Below are 20356 nucleotides of genomic sequence, written 5' to 3' on the forward strand. Positions count from 1 at the left end.
CAGTCAAAAATGTCCAACTCCTAGATTCCTGAACCTGCCAACTTCAATTTAGTATTACTGAAAATGTATAAAAAAACCCCTCGCTTAACGTAGGAAAAATGCAAAAGATGATGCGCAGAAGTGCGCCCTTTTTTCATGGGTGAACGTCACATTGAAATGAGCATTAACTTGCTTTAGATCACGCCTGCCCAACCTTTCTGAATCGTGGGCCAAATATCGGATATTTTTTTTTGATGAAAGTGAGATTGTTTGGTTGAATTCGATTATTTTTGGTAAATTAATCTTGCCAAGGATTATGTAATAATGTTACTCAGATACACGACAGAATCCAGCCCAGGAATCTTATTAAAATCTGCTATGAAAACTGTAAGTGTGTAGTCCAGGATATTATAAAATCATTATTAGAATTCTGTCAGAAATTTCCATAAGATTTTTTTTCAGTATATCTTCTAGTATTATTTGAAAACAATGCACAGAGTTTTCTCTTTTCAATTTAAAATCATGTTCCATAATCTGAAGCCTAGGACAGACTGCTTGGGCAAATCTGTCCCTAACATCGATGTTACTGAATCGATTCGAATGTGAACTGTTGAATCGATTCTCCGATTAAATCGAATCCCTTGCATCGATGTTTTTAAATCGATTCGAATCGAATTCGAACTAAAATTCATGAAATTTGAAATGAGAAGAAATAGGGGGAAGTACTAATTTTCGACCTGCAAGAATTCCATGCCAATTTTCGGATTTTCATACAAAGTAGGCCAAAATCGTATGGATGGTTCGCAAATTAGTGATGGCTTGAAAAATGGTGCTATTCCCCTACATTTGCAATGGATTTCAATATATTTTAATTGGATCACTTTTGAAATTCAATAGTAGAGACTACACTTCATGGTTAGTTCAAAATTTGGTTTCTTTTTCATCAACTCGTCGAAAAATTATTTAAGAATTTCACCATTGAATCGAAACAAAAAATCGAATAAGAAAATCGATTCATCCGATTTTAGGTGCTCCAAACATCGTTTAAAAAATCGATTAATAAAAATAAAAATAACGATTTTCGGAAAATCGCCCAATGCTAGTCTGTCCTGCTCAGAAATCGGAAAATTCTCGCATTCTATGATGACTAGAATTCTGTGAAATCGTACTATGAATTCTGTTACAATCTTGTCCAAATTTTTGGTAAGAATGTCTTTCATAGACTTTATGTATAAGCTTATAATTTCCCTCTAGATTTGCCTCCATGTTCAAACTTTGGCTATTTGATAGTGAAGAAAGTTATTAGAGAGATTTCTTGCACTCAATTCTCTTAAAATTGAGGAATTTTTACTTTCTTAACATTTGAATGATTTATTTTTTATTCTATCACATTTAAACAAATTAAAAAAAAAGCTTCAAATCGAAGAATTAATGTGGAAATAATTAGCCTTGCAATTTTCAAACATCAAGTTGGTAGAGCAGCAAAAAAGACAGATATGAGGGGGGGTCTTCATTAGCCGAGTGGTTAGAGTCCCAGGCTACAAAGCAAAGCCATGCTGAAGGTATCTGGGTTCTATTCCCGGTCGGTACAAGAACTTTTCGTAATGGATATTTCCTTGACTTCCCTGGGCATATAGTATCATGGTACCTCCTGCCATACGATATACGAATGCGCAAATGGCAACTTTGGCAAAGAAAGCTCTCAGTTAATAACTGTGGAAGTGCTCTTAGAACACTACGCTGAGTAGCCGGCTCTGTCCAAGTGGGGACGTTAATGCCAAGAAGAAGAAGATGAGAGGGATCTTCGAGCTCTTCGCGAGTCGCACAAAATGCAGCGGGCCATACACAGAAAAAAAAATAAAATCGAGCAACGTAATTTGTGACTATATATCAGTAATCTGACGTAAATTAATTCGAACACATCCATTTTAGAACACAATTTGGCCTAAAACGTATTCGGATTCGATTGACGAAAATGCCAAGATATCCATTTTGCGACACTGTCTTAATTGTAGCAAATCAAACCCTTTTTTTCAGCCTGATGAGATGGCCAAGTGTTATCAGAAGCTACTCTCACTCGATAGACCAGGGTTCGATTCCCGGTCAAACTCTTACGACTTTTTTGCGAACTTCTTTTCAAACATCTTGAAGGGAAAAGGCACAAACTATGACGACGAAACTGAAACGTTTGTTCTACTTTTTCTTGAAATGTCTCTAAAGTGGCTATAAATCACTCGAAGAGATCAATCATTCACTTGGATTTACTACTTTGGAATGACTCGAGAATAACTACTTCTAGAGAAGTGATCATGATGATTATTATGGTTCAGATTAATTTCAAGATTCTTATTTAATCATTCTTCTTCTTTCTGGCGTTACGTCCCAACTGGGACAAAGCCTGCTTCTCAGATTAGTGTTTTTATGAGCACTTCCACAGTTATTAACTGAGAGCTTTCTTTGCCGATTGACCATTTTTGCATGTGTATATCGTGTGGCAGGTACGAAGATACTCTATGCCCTGGGAATCGAGAAAATTTCCTTTACGAAAAGATCCTCGACCAGTGGGATTCGAACCCACGACCCTCAGCGTGGTCACGCTGAATAGCTGCGCGTTTACCGCTACGGCTATCTGGGCCATTTCAATTATAATCATTAAAATGTATATATTTTACCAAAAAAAAAAAACAAGATCAAACTTTGGAAATCGACCAAAAGTTGTTCATAGAAAAACTTTTTATTAATCAAGTCTCCATCAAGGAATTTTGTTCCAAACATCTGTTTTCTATTAATATTCTATGGTGGTATTAAAAATGATGTTTTTGTGTGTTCAAAATTAAAGTTTTCTTTTTGAACTTTTCATGTCAAAAAATAAAATATTTTTTCAGTGTAGTTTGTTTGAAGCGCGATCTTTCACTACAATCTTTCTATAGAACGCTAGGAGCTAGAATTATTCGAATAAATTGCAAGAAAAATACACTCATAGGCCGATTTCAGAAGTTATTCTTGAGCTAAAATTATTGATTCATCTGTGGATCACTTATTCTACCATACTGAAAACATAAGTAAAATATAATCCAAATAGAAATTTATAAGGCACGATTTTTGTTATTTTTGACTCATTCTGGATGGAATTAGTCTACGGCTGTTTGGCCCTCGGTTAGAGTTATTACTAAAACCTATTTGAATGCTTGATACAAACTCGGAGATCCAATTTTTTTCTTATATCGTGATGAACGCCTAGGTGGACCATATGGTGGAGTTGCATTCATAGACGTATAAAATATCAACTTTTTCATTATTCGAAATTGAAGTGAACACAAAATCGTATATGATAGCAAATAAGAGTACAAATGTGGAATCGATATACACCTATTATCATCCGCCATTAGGCTGCATGCATATACAATCGTGTGTTTACTGGGAACATATGTATACAATAAAATTTTGATTCTGCCTCCATAGCATGTTTCACTTTATGTTAGGTTGAGTTTATTAAAAAATGTTTTCTTTTAATTTTATATGCAGATTGATTTGATTCAACTGTAAACATTTCGAGCTGCTATGGCTAATGAAATGTAAAACATTGAAATTTTACGCGGTACCGCGTAAAAAACGGGTTTGTTAAAAAAAAACGACGTTTTTTCATACAAAACATTACGATTCCTCTGGTCATGAAACGTCGAACAACATTAGGTCTATTTTTACGTCGTTTTTTTTTTCAACTAACGCGGGTTTTTTTACGTCGTTTTTCGAATTGGAATGGTTTTTACGTAGTTTTTTGAATTAACGCGGTTTTTTTACGCTGGACATTGACCGACATAAAAAACCTTAATGTATATTGTTAACCAAATGTTGATGATAGCTTTATTCAGATTTCCTAAATCAAGATGATAGTGTTGCCTAACACATAACACTTAGATGGGCCTATATGTAAGAAATGAATGTAATGATAGAAATGATGCAAATGAAAAATATTAAAAAATACCCTTCCTTTGAGTGAAATTAACAAATTTTCAGAACAGAAATTAGCTCACATGCATCATCGTTTTCAAACAGCAGTATGGAAATTAAGTGTAAGCTTATGAGCCAATGTATAATTTCATTCTTAATTGCATGACACAGTAATGTCGGTTGGTAATGCATCATATGAAACTGAGATTCACATACAAGGACACAATTTACGTTTGTGATCGTCTAGTTCGAACGACAAACCCAAAATGGTAGAACAAATAATGATAAATTTAATATGCTTTGAAACGAAAAATTTGATGCTAAACAGCTGATGCATTCATAAACGCATATTTGTTTCATTTAAACAAACAAAAACTATGAGACGGTTCGATTGTTGTTAAAGTATTCCCAGGGATGAAACAGCGGGAAAACAAACTCATCGAAAGAAGGCATGTTTACATTTCCTATTTGCTTATTCGAGGTCGAGCCAAAGAGCTGCACTTGTAACCACATTGTAGCTATTCTCATGCATAGTTAACCTATGACCAAGCATCCAAGGCTATGTTTTGCCACCATGCAGTCCTTCCCGATTGCGACCACCCTAGAGTGCAAAGCGGCATCGTTTATATTTTTCACCGTTTGAAGAGTTTCAACCGCACGTCTCGAGTGGCCGAACCTTCTTTCCAGACTTAGCACCCACCAATCTACCACCAGCAGGAGTGCAAAAGAGACTGCAATGTACTTCTTGTTCTCTCTGGCGTTACGTATCTACCGGGATAGAGCCTGCTTCGCTGCCTAAGAGGTTCCACAGCTATTAAATTATATTTTTTAAGCCGGTTCAGAAGATACTCTAAGTGCTGCGATGTAAAGAAAATTACCAACTCTAAAAATCTCCGACTAACGGGATTACAATCTACCATCCTCAACATGATCTTGCTGAATAGCTGTATGTTAGAGGTTAAGTCTATTAGGGCCCCCAAACTGCTAAGTACTGGGCGAAAGTGGTTATGCATGCTTGATGCTCAATTTTGCTTTAGGTATAAAATACCTCCTACATAGCATAGAATCTTGGCGTGCTCTTAATGCTGATCATCATCATCGTTGTCGCCATCACAGGTTCCACATGGCAATTTAAAGGTGCCATACCCAACTGCATCCACATTAGCTTCAAAGGCAAACAGTGTACTTTTCAGTCTCAAGCACGGCCTGTGAAAGGGAAGAGCTCACATTTGCTTTTAAATAGGATTAAATCTTGAGTATTTTGCCTATTATAAGCCATTTCTTCCGTTCGCATCTGATTATAAGCACACAACTTAAGCGACAGAAATATCAAAGGTGTGAATGCAATCAAAGCAGAAGTGTGATTAATTTTGAATAAAGTCATTTTTATTTCATGCACAAATTTTCATTGAATGCACAAATAATTGCCAATGACACGGAAATAAATAATCGATCATCTACTTACACAACTGTTTCTATACTTTTCAAATCAATTTTAAATAATTAAAAAATTTCACTAAGACAAAAATCTCATCACTGAGAAACATTGCATGAACCTGCGTTTTTGCTTTTGATTCATGTAAATTTCTTTTTTCCTCCCAGAGAATAAACTCTATCTTAAAGGCAGCGCCCTTTAAGGGCTATGAAGCAATCATCATCGCAGTCTGCCCACTCAATTGCAGCTATTCGAACCGGAATGTGGGTGGGTGGTTTCGTCATCTATTCAAGTAACGTGAACTCGCTTTACTGCACTTTTTTTCTGTATCGTCAACTGGTTCTGACACATGACGAGCGTTCTCATTACAATTCTTTTTTCTTCTTTTGTCCTTATGATGCACGGGCATTCAGCTATAAAAAAAGAGTAATGAATAGAAAGGATTCCAAATACAGGGCTGGTAGCGATGGATAGTCTAAAAATAGTATATATACTATAATAAGAGGCGAAACAGAAACAATGGCCTTTCCAGTGATTCTTCCATGGCTTCACCAAGGAATTCATACAAGTTTTCGGTTCGGATTCATTTTTCTAAAATTTCCTCCAGATATTAGTCGAGAGGTTTCTCCAAAGATTCCTATGAATTTCTAAGCCATTTATTCTTCATTTTTTTATCTTTATTAACGAGATTTTTAACCGTGAGCTAGTCCATTTCGGGACCAACGGCTTTATTTTCCTTACGAAGGAAGTCGTTACTATGACCTTTCCCCAAAAATGCTGTTCAGCTTTTGTTCTAGAATCAAACCGTAGATTCATCAGAATAAGTCTTCAGGTTTCCCAGGTACTTTTTGAGGAATTCCTTCAGTACTTACAGTAATAGAGCAGGCCTGTTCCCGCGGATACGATCCGGTAGGGAATAATTAATACTATAGAGATAAGTTCTAGTTCACGATTTATTTCAGACTGATTTGGTATATTACATAGTGTTGTATCAATAGTCCTCCTTATTGTACTTGCATAGAATATTCTCGATGTGCATTGTTGTACACAATGATGTGCTGTGTCTAAACTGTTATACAATTGACGGATTGAATATTCTCGAACTGTCAGACAATGCCACAATGCAAGATAGACAAACAATAAAAATGCAAATTTAATGTTTGGATCTGGAATGATCTCGATGGTAAGTAGAAAGTTAATTGAATAATAATGCTATCTCTAACCTTTTCTATTTGTTTTTAGTTATGAATAATATTGAATGGTATGCTTTTGAGGTGAGTATAAGGTTGTGGTGTGAAAGTGTGGTGAATATGAAGTGTTTGTGGCCGGCAGCATGAGGTATTGTGCGTCCACTGGTGCGGTGCTTGGTTGAAATATCACGGTGGCTTGCTGCTGGCCTGAACAAGGCCTCTCCAACCGTTTTGAGCCACGGGCCAAATTTTAGAAAAAATATTGCGGGCGGGCCAAAGCGTTTATATTATGTTGTTAAAACAAATTAAAAAAGCGAAATTATTTTGAACAAAAAAAAACAGTAAGGATTCAGTAAAAATTCCTCACAGTATTATCTAATGATCCAGTGAGAGAGTTGTGTTCAATATTACGTCAGAATTTTGTTCAAGAATTGGAAATCCTTCTCTAAATTTTATATCAAGATCATGTCAATGATATTACAAGAATCTTACTCAGGATTTTGTCTGAGAATCGTGAGTGAAGATATTTTGGGAACATTTAACGCAGCTTTCTTTAAGAATTGTTCCTCAGAATCTTCTAAAATGCTGTTCTGAAATCTGTGAATCTTAGACAGATTCGAGCAGAAAACCTCCAGGATTATTTAGAAACCCTGCCCAGAATATTTTTAAAATTTAATTTTTAATAATTCTGAGAAATAACGCTAATGTTTTTGTAGGAATGTTACTCAGCATTTCGCTATAATTATTGATTTGAAGATTTTGTAAGAATGAAGTCTTTGCAACGATATTTTTTCGACTAATTTAGCTTTCTCCCATCATATTTAATTTAAGCTTGATTCAATTTTTCTAATCAAATATTGAAATAAAGTCATGGCAAATTGTTCTTATAATCTTAATAAAATTATTCCAATTATGATTTCTCATTAGGAACCTCAAATGAGCAAACTAGATTCATGTGTAGAATAATTTTAACGCCTATTTAAAAGAGTGCTTATTCAAGTGCAGCTGAATTTTACAGTATTTTCAAATCAGATCATTATGAATGATATAAAGTTAATTAACAAGTTTTGAAATCCAATTTACCATACTAAAACGATAAATAATGATCCTTAGTATGTTCTACCTTTAAATTAGTAGAATATTCAACGGGCCATATATTAGAAGAGTCATTAAACTGCTTGTAGGCCGTACGAAATGACGTCGCAGACCGAATGCGACCTGGGGGGGTGTGCAGCCCTGCTCTAGAGATTCTACGAGAAACTTTTGAAGGAACTCTTCAATCCTTTTCAACGGACGTAAACAAAGGTTTATCCAAGATTTTCAGTAATAATGTTATTCGAAGGCTATTCCAGATTTTTTTTATGAATTCTATGTAAATTCAGTCATCTAATAGAGCAGTAATAAATTTAAACAAGTTGTGCACTGTTGGTCGAATGGGGCTTGTTGGCCCTTTCATCGAGCGACTTCGTTTCTATTTCGAGGGGAACATTATTGGAAAATTGATGTAATCCAATAAAATTACGTCGGAATAAAGAAAATCATGTAAACTTACGCAGTCTTGGGAACTGTGACCACAATTCACCACAGTTCATCGATTCTGCCATTCAACCAAAACACAAAACAGCAGCAGCATCAATACCATCAGGCGTTGCGCTGCCAACGGTTCACACACTGCTTGACTGTTTTTGTATCTCCACTATGACCGTTTTCGGGCAGGCATTCCAAGGTGAATGATTGAAAAAAGTGTTAAATCATTCAATCGCTAATATTTCGCTAGTGTTTTCAACTAATTGAAATCTATTAGCTCTAACAGAAAGAGCACAAAAATTCCGTTGCGATACATATAAACAAGTTCAATTTCATGCTACCTTTATCGAGCAAAAATGCAAAACCCCGAAAACCGCAAAAATCGTGTCACCACTGTGCTCGAGTCATTTCGCATTCGGGGTTGAAAAACGTTGAAGAAGATTACAGTTTTGAAGAGCCGTGACATTTTTTTGTTTTGAACGGTTATGGTTTGCTTTGGATTTTGATGGTCGGGTAGAAAGATGTAAATGTAGAGGCGGTAAATGTTTGCTCCAGTACTTTTCTCATCACTGAACTTACGTCATATTGCGCCAACATATTCAAACGAGCTTTATGACCTAAATTTAAAGGTCCAAGTGACGTAATAGGGCGATATTCAAAGCTGAAAAGGCAATAGATGGCTCTTTTTCAGTGATAGTAAAAACAAAATCCACGGAAGATGAACTAAACACAAAAAGTTATGTATTCACTTTACACTTTATTTCTAAATACTACTTTTTTGATCCAGTTTCCTAATTGCAAGTAATCTACGTTTTTCATTATTTTCCATACGTTTTGACAACTATCGACTACCATTCTTCCATGCGCTTGTGTTGAAAGTTTGAGAAATTTGAGAATCCAGCGTAGTGCGATAGGGTGCCGGTGCCAATAGTGGACTACCTAAGCTATAAAAAATCATAACAAAATAACGAAAAGCCCTAACAGAGATCTTTTGGCCTCAACAGAAAGATTTCAACCTCTACTATATGGGAAAAATATAAAAAAAGTGATAAAACTAATTTTTTAACATAAAATCGCTTGAGCCACTATTGGTTTACGTGTTCCAGTAGTTGCGCTAGTGCTCCAGTAGTAGACGTTCGGGAATGATACAAGGAATTTTTAACAAAATGGTAAATTTTTACGTAGGTTTAACATTTTTCCCTCGGAACAGCAATAAATATCTTTCGAATGAAGCATAAAGATCATCTCTAGGGCTTTTCATCATTTTTATACATCCATTTTAAAAACTGCTTCCAACCAATCCACTGCTGGAACACGACGGCTACTATTGGTGCAAGGGAGCCAATTTTTCACGTAAACTTAATTATTTATATGACTTTTTGATAAGATAAAAAGCTGAAATTTGACAAATCGACTAAATTAGAGGCGATCTATCCACCAAAAATAGCACATGACGTTTTTATCGAAAAATGTACGTTTTATTCCATAGTCCAATCTACTGGTACATTACAACCATTGGTACCGGCACCCTAAGTGAATGGAATCCAAACAACAGTGTCGTCGCTCGGCGGCCAGTGAATGAAGCTGAATGTTTAAAAGGTTGTTACCGTAATCCGGGGTAACATTGATCATTTATTTGAATATTTCTTTAACATTTGATTTGAAAATGCATGTGTTGCAAATTTTATATTTTTAAAACAAGTACTGCCACCCATTGTTTGTGTTTATGTACTGTATTTTGTTTTCTGAAAGTTTAAAGCATGTTTAAAAAAATGTTTTAAGTGAGTTTTTGATTTAGCTGATATGGGGTAACATTGATCACACCATGAAAACATCGTTCGGTAATATTGAAAATATCATTACTTACTAAAATCATGGTCCCTGAAGCCGAATATGAAGGTCAAACTCTTATAAGTCATTTACTTTTTGAGTTATTTTAAAATTAAAAACACCTTGAATTGTAGAATACGCCTAAATATATGCAATTTCCTAAGGAAATTCTTCACGCTTTATAATAATTAGTGAATTATGTTTTATTGAACATATTTATGAATATTTTGACAACGGAGTCGTTTTCGGCGATGTCATTTTTAGTAACAACCGCATTTCTCTTGCTCATATCGTTTACAGAACTCATGTGAGACATGATTCTTTTATGGTGTCATCCATAATCATGAAAATCATTGTTTACAAAAGTTGAAAAATTTACGCATGAACACAACTTTATTTTCGCAAAAACCTTATTGTTTATTAGCTCATGATTAGAAGAAAGAGAATCGCCATTCATGCATTGAAAATATTTCATCAACAAATGTTGATTCGAGCTTTTTACGAAGAAGGTCATTGCGATCAATTTTACCCCGCTGATCAATGTTACCCCGGATTACGGTACCTGTACTTTTTGCCGCTGGCGCCAACTGTTAGCGTTTAAGAACAAAATAAATCGTTATCCTTTTTCGTTCAGAAGTTGTTCTAAGAATATCAATCTAAAATCTCCATGGGATTGGCTCCGAGAATGTCCGGGATATCCATGGAATATTTTCCAAAAATCGCGAGAATTCTCAATATTATAATGTAAACATTATTAGCATGCAAAATGTTTATAGGTTTAAGTCTTAAATGATTAAGGTCACCTATACACCTCTTTGACATATGTTATGTATTCTTGGGCTGTCGAAAAATGCTTTGACACTTGTTTGTGATAGTTATGGAATGGGAAGCATGCGGAAGTTGAGAGTTGAGGTGGTTTTATATTAGTATGGTTCAATGTGTTTATATCAAGTTGGGGAAGATCGACTCATAAAATTTTCAATATAATTTCAAAAAGTAGTGTTTATTTTCTTGAAAGAAGTATGATCCTGAAAAAAGAAAATATTTTGATAGAACAAGAGGCACTAAAGTGATATATACGCGACAATGATTCGACAATGATTTCGTTTTTCAAGCCACTGGGCCCATATTTTGGAACAATATGCCTCGTATACAAGTGATCTTACTACTAAGTTTCATACAATTTGGCTCTTAATGCCCTAAAGCCAGTGAATAATGGAAGTGATCCTTTGCCGAAGATAAACAAAAGCGTCAAAATATTATCCATCGTATTATTAAACAAAAACTTCTTTTTGAAAAGTATAGAAGTACAGTTCGGTTACAGTATTTTTATTTATTTTATATGGTAATCTTCATCTGACAAATATGTCTCCATGAAGTGTGGTGGGGAAAAGCAGATATAAAATAAGTAGTTACCGTGTACAAATATGCATAAAAACCCCACAAGTTCTTAACATAAAGCTACAAATAACAGCTGACACTTAAAGATAACTAAAAGGTGAACAATGATACAAACAAAAATTACAATACACATGTTAAAATTATCTCCCTTTTTTACCTATATGTTCCATAAAACATCAAAATTTTAAACTTTAATTAGTTTCGACCAATTCATACTTATTTTTAAATAATTAAGATTAGCCCCGGGAAATCCCGGGATTTCAAACATAAAAATCCCGAATCCCTGTTTTTTTTATCCGTGGAGTAAAACTCTCTAGCAGATACTCTTTGAGAATTTCTCGCATAATGGCGGTGTATGTGGTCAATGGAATCGCTTCTGACTGATTCAGCAGTTTTTTTTCAATCAAAAGATCCTTAACCAATAATTTATTGTGCTTCCAGCAAGAAAAAAAATGGGCTCATTTTGATTGAAAAAAACATATTTTAGAGATTTTGCATAAAAAGGCTTTTAGTGAGTTATTTTAAAATAGTAATCAAGTCTCTTAACCCTCGTAGTGAATAGGTGTCATTGTTGACCAATTTTACCTGTGATAGCAAACACAGAAAAAAAAGGCCAATGTTATTTTTGAGTATGTCTCAAGATTCGGACGTAATTGAATTCGATTACATCCATTTTACACCAATATTCCGCTCAAAAAGTAATCAGATTGACGGAAACGCCAAGAAACCCATTTTGAGTAGCAACACAAAACATGTATCAAGTTTAGCTCACTTTCTTCAGCGTGGTGAGATGACCGAGTAGTATCGGACGAAGCTCTCACTCGCTAGACTAGGGTTCAAATTCCGGTCAAATGTTTACATCTTTTTTGTCGTCTTGTCGAACATGTTCTAACAATTGCTAAACCTCGATAGGTTTTAAACTTTTAAATGACGTAATTATCCATCATATATCCATCATATGAAAGGACTGATGCGCAGCTAAAATGGCGTGATATTACAATCTATTTGTTTTGCCGTGTAGGCGGTATTTTCCCAACGCATTATAAAAGTTAAAAGAGACCAGCCCTGCAATGCTATGCAGCGGTAGAAGCTTCACAACCATAGTCATTTGGAGGTGAAAGTAAATATCCTTTTTGATGGTATTTCGCATAAAGATAAGCAAACGATGCAACTCGGAAAAAATGCATTGTGTTCTGCTTTCGCTGTCACCTTTAGTAGCGAGGACTAGACATGATGCATTAGAGTGACGACCGTAGAGCTTATTCTAATGGATTTCGCCTGAAAGTATTATCGTGATCCAGAATAGCCAGCGTACGCAGCTGAAGTTGGGAAAAATTTGCATCCGGTTCTGCTCGATTCGCCCGCAATTTGTTCATACAAATTTCAATTCAAATAAGTAAATCATTCCAAAAGCTCTCCACATAAATTGAACTGACGTGCACTTTGCGCACGATGATAAATACCCTCGAGAAAATCTCGGAATAATTCGTATTGTATAGCATTTTGTAGTTTCTTTTTTCGTTGTGTGAATGTAACAAGAAGATAAAAGTACTCACGTTTCATCAAATCCTTCGTCGCTGGAGCTGGAACTGTTTCCGCTGCAAGTTGGCCACATTAGGAAGAAAAGGAAAAAAATGATGAAAGCTTAATTAGTAAGACTGCTCGTTTTCAGTCCTGTATTTCTGATCCTTCCACCCAGGCTTTAGTATTGTTAGATGGCACACAAGAACTCACATGCAATAAAACTGTTACAAAGTTAGTATTCCATCATTCTTTGATTATATTTACAATCATAAACGCTTATGGTTATAGTTACCTGTACAGAACATCTGAAAATGCCTGGTAAGCAGCTCAGCAGATTTTAGACGAAGCCAAACAGGAGTAATCTCCAGTCAGGACACAAGCTCTAATTAAAGCATAATTAATTGATAAGCGTTTGTTCTCCCAAGCATGAGCCTGCGGTTGCGAATCTTCCGCCAAACGCCGTTTCCATTGCCAAAACAGTAAGAGCGCAGATGCTCACAAACAATAGCGAAGCCTGAAATACGAACAACCCGCCCACGGGCAGGAAAATTGAAAACGAAAGAAACGGAAATAATTCATAATAAAACAAGACACGAAATTACTTGTAGATTCGTGGAAAAGCTTTCCGAACGCGAAGCGTATAGAGCTACGAGATAAATTGCTTTGTAGATAAGTATTTTTTTTCTGCTGCTCTGAAGTCATTGTGTGGTATTTATTGTTCGTATGGTAGTTTATTGTTCATCTCCTGCTTCAACGTATATTATACAGTTTTTGTTCTTTTAGTTTGGAAACGAAATAACTCGAGGTGGAACATTCCCCCTATTCTACATACTAATATAAAATTATGTTTACTTCTTTTGAATTCCTTCCTGATTATTCCCCATGGCATCACAGACTGCTTTTCCAATTTTAGATTGAAACTTAGTTTGAAACTGAGTGCTTTTCCTCTGAAAAATTACCAATATTGCTTTCTACCTTTGTTATTGTTTTCTATGATTCTGATCGAGTCAACAACAATCACATCAGAACTTGAGATCAAAAATTTCTATCAGAATTGGTAACATAATTTAATATGATTGATAAAAAATTACAACTAATTATGTAGTTGTTTGTTGAAACTATTAGAATAAGTTATCAGTTTTAATATGCAGGAATGCAGGATTTAATTGCAACTTCAAATAAAAATATCAAAATAATATAAACTTGTTAAAAGTTTCATCAAAACATGTTATCAATATGACAGCATTTTGATATCATTTGGGGTTACCGAATCAGTTCGAGAAGCCAGATTTATCCTAGTACTCATCCTTCAACCCAAAACCAATTTACCTATGGCTTACTCCTTGATGAGGATTAAAATTTCAGTAGCTGCCAGCCTTCCGGAACATTATGGCTGGGTGTTAAACGTTATCATTTTCTTTTCTGGAACTTGACTTCCAGCAGTATTTCCCTAGTATCATAAACGGTATCGTTTAGTTTCCTGTGTGCTTTCGCCCATAAAGTAAATACCGCATTAGCTTCCATTCGACTTTGCGATAGATACTCCGTAAGCTGTAATAGGCCTGTTCAATAACAACGTAAGCCCTTAGCAGTATCGAACTTTCTTGGTCGGGGATATTCAATTTGAAACGTTATTAGCGTTGAATTGCAACAATGACAATTCAATCTAAACTAGAACTAGAATGCAATAGCAATATAGAAAAAAAAAATGAAACTTATATTTTATAAAGAAGAGGTGTATTAATGGTGGTGAGCTCACAATGTGTTGCAAGATAGGAAAAGAGTCCCAGCATGTGGGAAAATGAGCTAACGTGATTATTGTACGAGCCCAATGACATCGTCGTTCATCAGTGTTCCCCACTTAAACCCCAACTACTAGAACGTGAGTATGATTAATGGGAGACACGATGGATGACAAGGGACTCATTAACGCCGTTGGTTGTTTAGATGTATGGATCAAATCGTATGAGGGCGATGCACTGTGGCTCATCGCCGTGTGTCACTCGTTACTTTGATGTGGTAATAATGGCTACGGCTTAATAAACATGAGCGGATTAGGTTTAATTCTACGCAAGTTGGGGATTGTGTGGAGTAATGTGAACTGATGGCAGATTTATACTACTCTCTCATAAAAATCGTTAAAATCAGAAGTGCGTATACAGTTTTTACTTTGGTAGGTATATGACCTATCTGTGCATTCTATACGATTGATTTCATTGGTATAGAATTGTAACACAAAAGTTATACCTACCAAAATGTTGACTCGGAGATTACACAGAATTCCAAAAAAAACGATCATGAACTCTGTGCGAATGATGTTTTTTTACGAATCTTGGTTTTAATTATGTCAGCAATCTGCATGGTATTCTGTCAAAACCCCACCTACTATTATTTAGAAATCCTGTCCAGGACGCTATGACGGTTCCGAATCATGTGAGAATCTCGTCCAAGATTTTAAAAGTATCCTGCTCAGGATTAAGTGAACCTCTTGCACAGGATACTGTGCCAAGAATTTCATCAGAACCACGCTCGAGATTAATTCTCCCCTGGAATCTACAAGAATCCTGACGAAGGTGTCATACACATTCTGCTCAAAACTAACACAATTTTGTATTTCGAATCCAGCTCAATATATTGTGAGAGTTCTGACCAAGCTTTTCGTAAAATCATGGATAAAGTTCTGATAGAATCCAGTCTCTGATTTAGTAAGATGGAGTTTGACCAATTCAGGTTTTCACAACATAATTCAGATTTTTTCCTTCAATTTTTAAAGAATTTTTCAAATGGAGAAATTATTCATGTGATCTCATTACAATTCATTTATTGAATTAAAAACTTTTCTCATTATAAATCTCAGTTCAATGGTAATAGATCTCAAGCTAATATATGAGTTGAATTGTTATTGAAGGTCCAAAAGAGACCTCTTGAAATTTAGTGAATTAACTAATTTTAAAATTTGTAATCAACTTTTTGAATTATTCTAATCTTCTTCTTCTTCTTTCTGGCGTTACGTCCCAACTGGGAAAAAGCCTGCTTCTCATATTAATGTTCTTATGAGCACTTCCACAGTTATTAATTGAGAGCTTTCTTTGCCGATTGACCATTTTTGCATGTGTAAATCGTGAGGCAGGTACGAAGATACTCTATGCCCTGGGAATCGAGAAAATTTCCTTTACGAAAAGTTCCTCGACCAGCGGGATTCGAACCCACGACCCTCAGCATGGTCATGCTGAATAGCTGCGCATTTACCGCTACGACTATCTGGGCCCTTCTAATCTAATGAATTAAAAATAATTGAAAAAATAATATATTTGATCATCCAACTGAAATGTTACCTAGAGATTGAATCAAATGATAAAATAATGATATGTTTTTACTTCAAGTTGGTACAACAGTCAACGGATCAAACAAGAGAAAAGTCTTTTTGCTTTTCGTGCAAAATTGTAAAAAGTTATATTGAAGCCCATTTCAATTGGAAGCATCTATCTCAAAGCAAGACTTAAGATCAACACGGGAAATATGGTGCAAGGCAAGCTACATTTTTCAAATATTTTTTTTTTTGTTCTCAAAAATAATTTTCTAATCGCAAAACTATAGAACAACACTAGTTATAAAAAGTATAGAATGCTGGGATTTCAAAACCCATTTATTGCAATGAAACATATTGAAGAAGTTATCTTTTTATACACATCTTCTCCTTTTTTTTCTTGGCATTGCGTCCTCACTGGGCAGAGCTCAGCTAAGTGTTCAATGAACACTTCCACAGTTATCAACTGAGAGCTTTCTTTTCCAAAGTTGCCATTTTTGCATTCGTATGTCGTGTGGCAGGTACGATGATACTCTATGTCCAGTGGAGTCAAGGAAATTTCCTTTACGAAAAGATCATGAACCGACTGGGAATCGAACCCAGACACCTTCAGCATGGCTTTGCTTTGTAGCCGCGGACCGCTGTACATAACTTTAATCTATTAGTAATGCTGTTTCACATTGGAAAACATTGAGTATTTCAATACATTTGGGTCATGTTTGAACAAGTTTTCAAAAGGATTCCAACATCAAAGCAAATGGTACCAACCAGAATAAATTCTACATGTGCTTTTCACACAGCATGAAAAATGTAAAATAATTGTCGCACACAAACATCAAAAAAAAGGTCAACACCACAAAATATCGCGTATTTGCCGCTGACCTCAAACGGTTCAATGTCTTCGTGATTATGTTTTTATTTACTCCCATCAGCACTGTTGGAGCACATTCCGTGGATCGTAAATTACGGTCAGTACGACTGGCCATGACTGGCCGCAACACGAAGTTCAACAAGCAAAAATTCCAATTTTAATAATCCATGAAATGCGAGAAAAGGATCGCGCTATTTTCTCGTCTAAGTTTCAGTATACCTTCCACTCGGTTCGGTACACTCCAAACACAAACAACCTTCCGGCGGGCAGCCTGAACTTGAGCAGTAAGAAATATACTTGCCCGGCGATGGCGATATTTCCGTTTGCTGTATAGACCGAGTTTCAGTTTTAAGTCACGTCCGTAACATTACATGGTGTGGTCATATAAATGATTAGCAAAATATTATCCTTTATGCTCGACCTTCGCGTTGCCTTTCGAGCTTGTTGGGAGTTAAGGATAGCGAGTTGTCAATGCGATTTAATTTCGGGGACATAAAATTGCTGTGATGGCATGCAAATGTATCAATTACATTAATTATAACAGTATCCCAAAGACCGCAACTGACTCGTAGGATTATTACTAAACATTCTTAAAAAAAAAAGCTAGTAATGGACCCCTTAGTAGCTGAAATTCATTCTCGACGCTTTTCTGCAATGATATCTCAGACGGATATACGTTTTGTGGCGTCAAACAAGAAATTCAATCTTTTAACCCGTATAGGCCTGAGTGAAAGCAAAAATACTGAAACCCTTACCGCTCAGCGAATTCTTAACGGATTCAAATGATTTTTTGTCAGTTCACTGGCCTACTTATTTAGAAGTAGCCAGAGGAACTCGGAAATATTCCTGTGGCCGGAGTTATTCCGGTGGGTCACTGGGTCAAGTCGGGTAAAAAAGGGCTATTTTTTGGGACATGCCGAGTTACCTTTATTTATTTGCAATGACAATCATTTTAATTTGCGTAAATCATTAAGATCTGATATTCAACATTATAAATGAAGAGTTTTGCACCGTTCAAAATAAACCGGATGTGGCCATTCGGACTTAATGCCCGGAAGAACCGGCTATAGGTTTGTTGGATACTAAACCGTTTCAATTCTTGAAAACTAGACTTCAAACATAACTGTGCACTAAAATGCGTTCCCATAAGCTTGGCACAAATGTTCAGATACAAATTAGCCGCTTTATCGTAAGTTTTAGGCGTTCCGGGACCCGAAAATGGTCATTTGTAGGATAAATCAAATGCAAAACTCATAGATATCTAATTTAATCATTTCCTTAAATGTTTACACTGATGCAATTTTCTTCAAATTCCGTCATATAGTGGCCACATTATAGCCGATTCCAGAATATATCTGTGACTTGAAATTTGCCTACCTCTAGGGGCACAAACGCACAGTACCCTTCTCACCCGACCTGACCCAGTGACCCATCGGTATAACTTCGGCCACAGGAATATTTCCGCGTTCCTCTGTACACTTCTAGAAACTAGATATATGTGCCAGTATACTGACAAAAAATCATTTGAATCCATTAAGAATTCGCTGAGCGGTGAGGTTTTTAGAATTTTTGCATTCACTCAGGCCTATACGGGTTAACTTCATAGTACGCTTAAGATACATACAAAATCATTCGAATTTTCCAGCGAAATATACATTTGGAAAACTGTTGTCTCCCGGGATCCATAATAGGAATGTTTACAAATTTGACGTTTCCCATTATGGACCCTCCATTTGATTCCCATGTAATCTGGCTCGCTGCCGACGTGCCTATTATGGACCCACCTGGATATGCTAATTATGGACCCTCTTGTGTGGTTTCATTTACAAAACTGTTCAAAAACAGTAATGACCCGATTTTGTCAGCCTCTTTTTCAAAAAGTTTTTCAGCTTCAAAAATAAAACAAGTTATCATAATTCTTACTTCACTATTTTATGCATATTTATAGTAACTTTGACTGAGTTGAATAAGATTTGGAGAAAGTTTAACAATCAAACCGTGGGAGCAAAAAGCTCTCCGCAAAAAGGGGTTGACAAAATTGAGTCATTACTGTATCTATATTTATGCGCCTCAGACCAAATATTTTGCCTGAAACTGATAACTAACAATGCAATCGAAGTTCCTCCGGTGGATTTTCATAGGAATGAGGTTGCTTTAAGTGTAAATTTTATGTTTTTCTGTAGGGGGTCCATAATACGCAAAGGGTCCATAAACGGCATCGACTCCCTATATTAACCTAGAGTTTTTTTGTCAATTGATATTTTTTGCATTTATAAATCGTGTTGTAGAGCAAGCATACAAATTCCCATCGATTCTCAATACTAGAGTCTTAAGCGATGCTATAAACATTCGACACTTCGCGCAACGTTCGTTTCATTGCCATGGTCAGCAGTATTTTTATTGTTCTGCATTCATCCGCTACCGTCACCTCTCACACACAGCACGAGCGGTATAATGGAGATTGAGAAACACAAAATCTGTCAATTGAATGTTGTCTGACAAGATGACATTTGCGTAAATCACATGTTTCAAGTAGATTTCGGACATGTCGGATCATTCACAACAAGAATAGGTTGATCCTGCTCCATACAGTGGATGCAGCGCCTATTACGAAAAATGACAGAAACAAACAAAACCGGAACTTGTCCTAACAAATCGTGGTCAGCAAATTTACTTTGTACTTCCTAGTAGATCGTAATCCTGAAGATATATCTGGGTAATTCTTGGAAATTGTGGACCAAACTTTGGTAGATTACATATGTAACATATATACATATACATATGTACATGGTTACGTGTTTCTTGACAAGAAACTTGAAAATTTCCGTGAAGTTCCTTGGTTGAGTGTACGGGAATCATGGCAAATTTCCTCTTACAGTTTTGACTGATTCCATTAAAATCATTATTGATAGAATCGTAATGAAATTATCAGAAGATTTTAAATGACAGATTTATAGCAGATTCAATGAGGATTTCTGGTAAAACTTTGGCAACTGTATTAGTGATTCTTGATAAATTTCAGGGTAGATTTATGACGGAAGGTTAACAATCTTCTCGGAAACTTCTGTTAGCAAGTGCCGTTAACAGATTCAAGAACCAGGTAAATTCGTAGCATTATCTTTGATGAATTTCCGTTGAAACTTTTGCAAGATACCTGAGGCATTATTTCAGATCAAAAGTTATATTTTTGAGGCGATTTCAGAGGAAGATTATGACGAAAATATGGGAATATTATTAATTAATGTTGGTGGAATGTTTTTGTGGGATTTTTCCCAAGAACATGATCTGCAAGATTTTTGTTAGATTTGAGTAAGACGTTTCAGTGATGAAGTTACAAACTC

At 35.7% G+C, this 20356-nt stretch overlaps 1 protein-coding gene across 2 annotated transcripts in view; it reads right to left on the reverse strand.

Annotated features, from left to right (window-relative positions):
* LOC5572431 (transmembrane protein 65) overlaps positions 1-20356 on the reverse strand; it is a 71780-nt gene that overhangs the window by 29183 nt on the left and 22241 nt on the right. For both annotated transcript variants that reach the window (XM_021846728.1, XM_021846727.1), the window contains one exon: positions 12870-12911. In XM_021846728.1, the coding sequence (XP_021702420.1) occupies positions 12870-12911 (42 nt within the window). The remainder of the gene's footprint in view (positions 1-12869; positions 12912-20356) is intronic.

Source organism: Aedes aegypti, chromosome 2 (genome assembly GCF_002204515.2).
Source record: "Aedes aegypti strain LVP_AGWG chromosome 2, AaegL5.0 Primary Assembly, whole genome shotgun sequence".
In the NCBI taxonomy this organism is placed as follows: domain Eukaryota; kingdom Metazoa; phylum Arthropoda; class Insecta; order Diptera; family Culicidae; genus Aedes; species Aedes aegypti.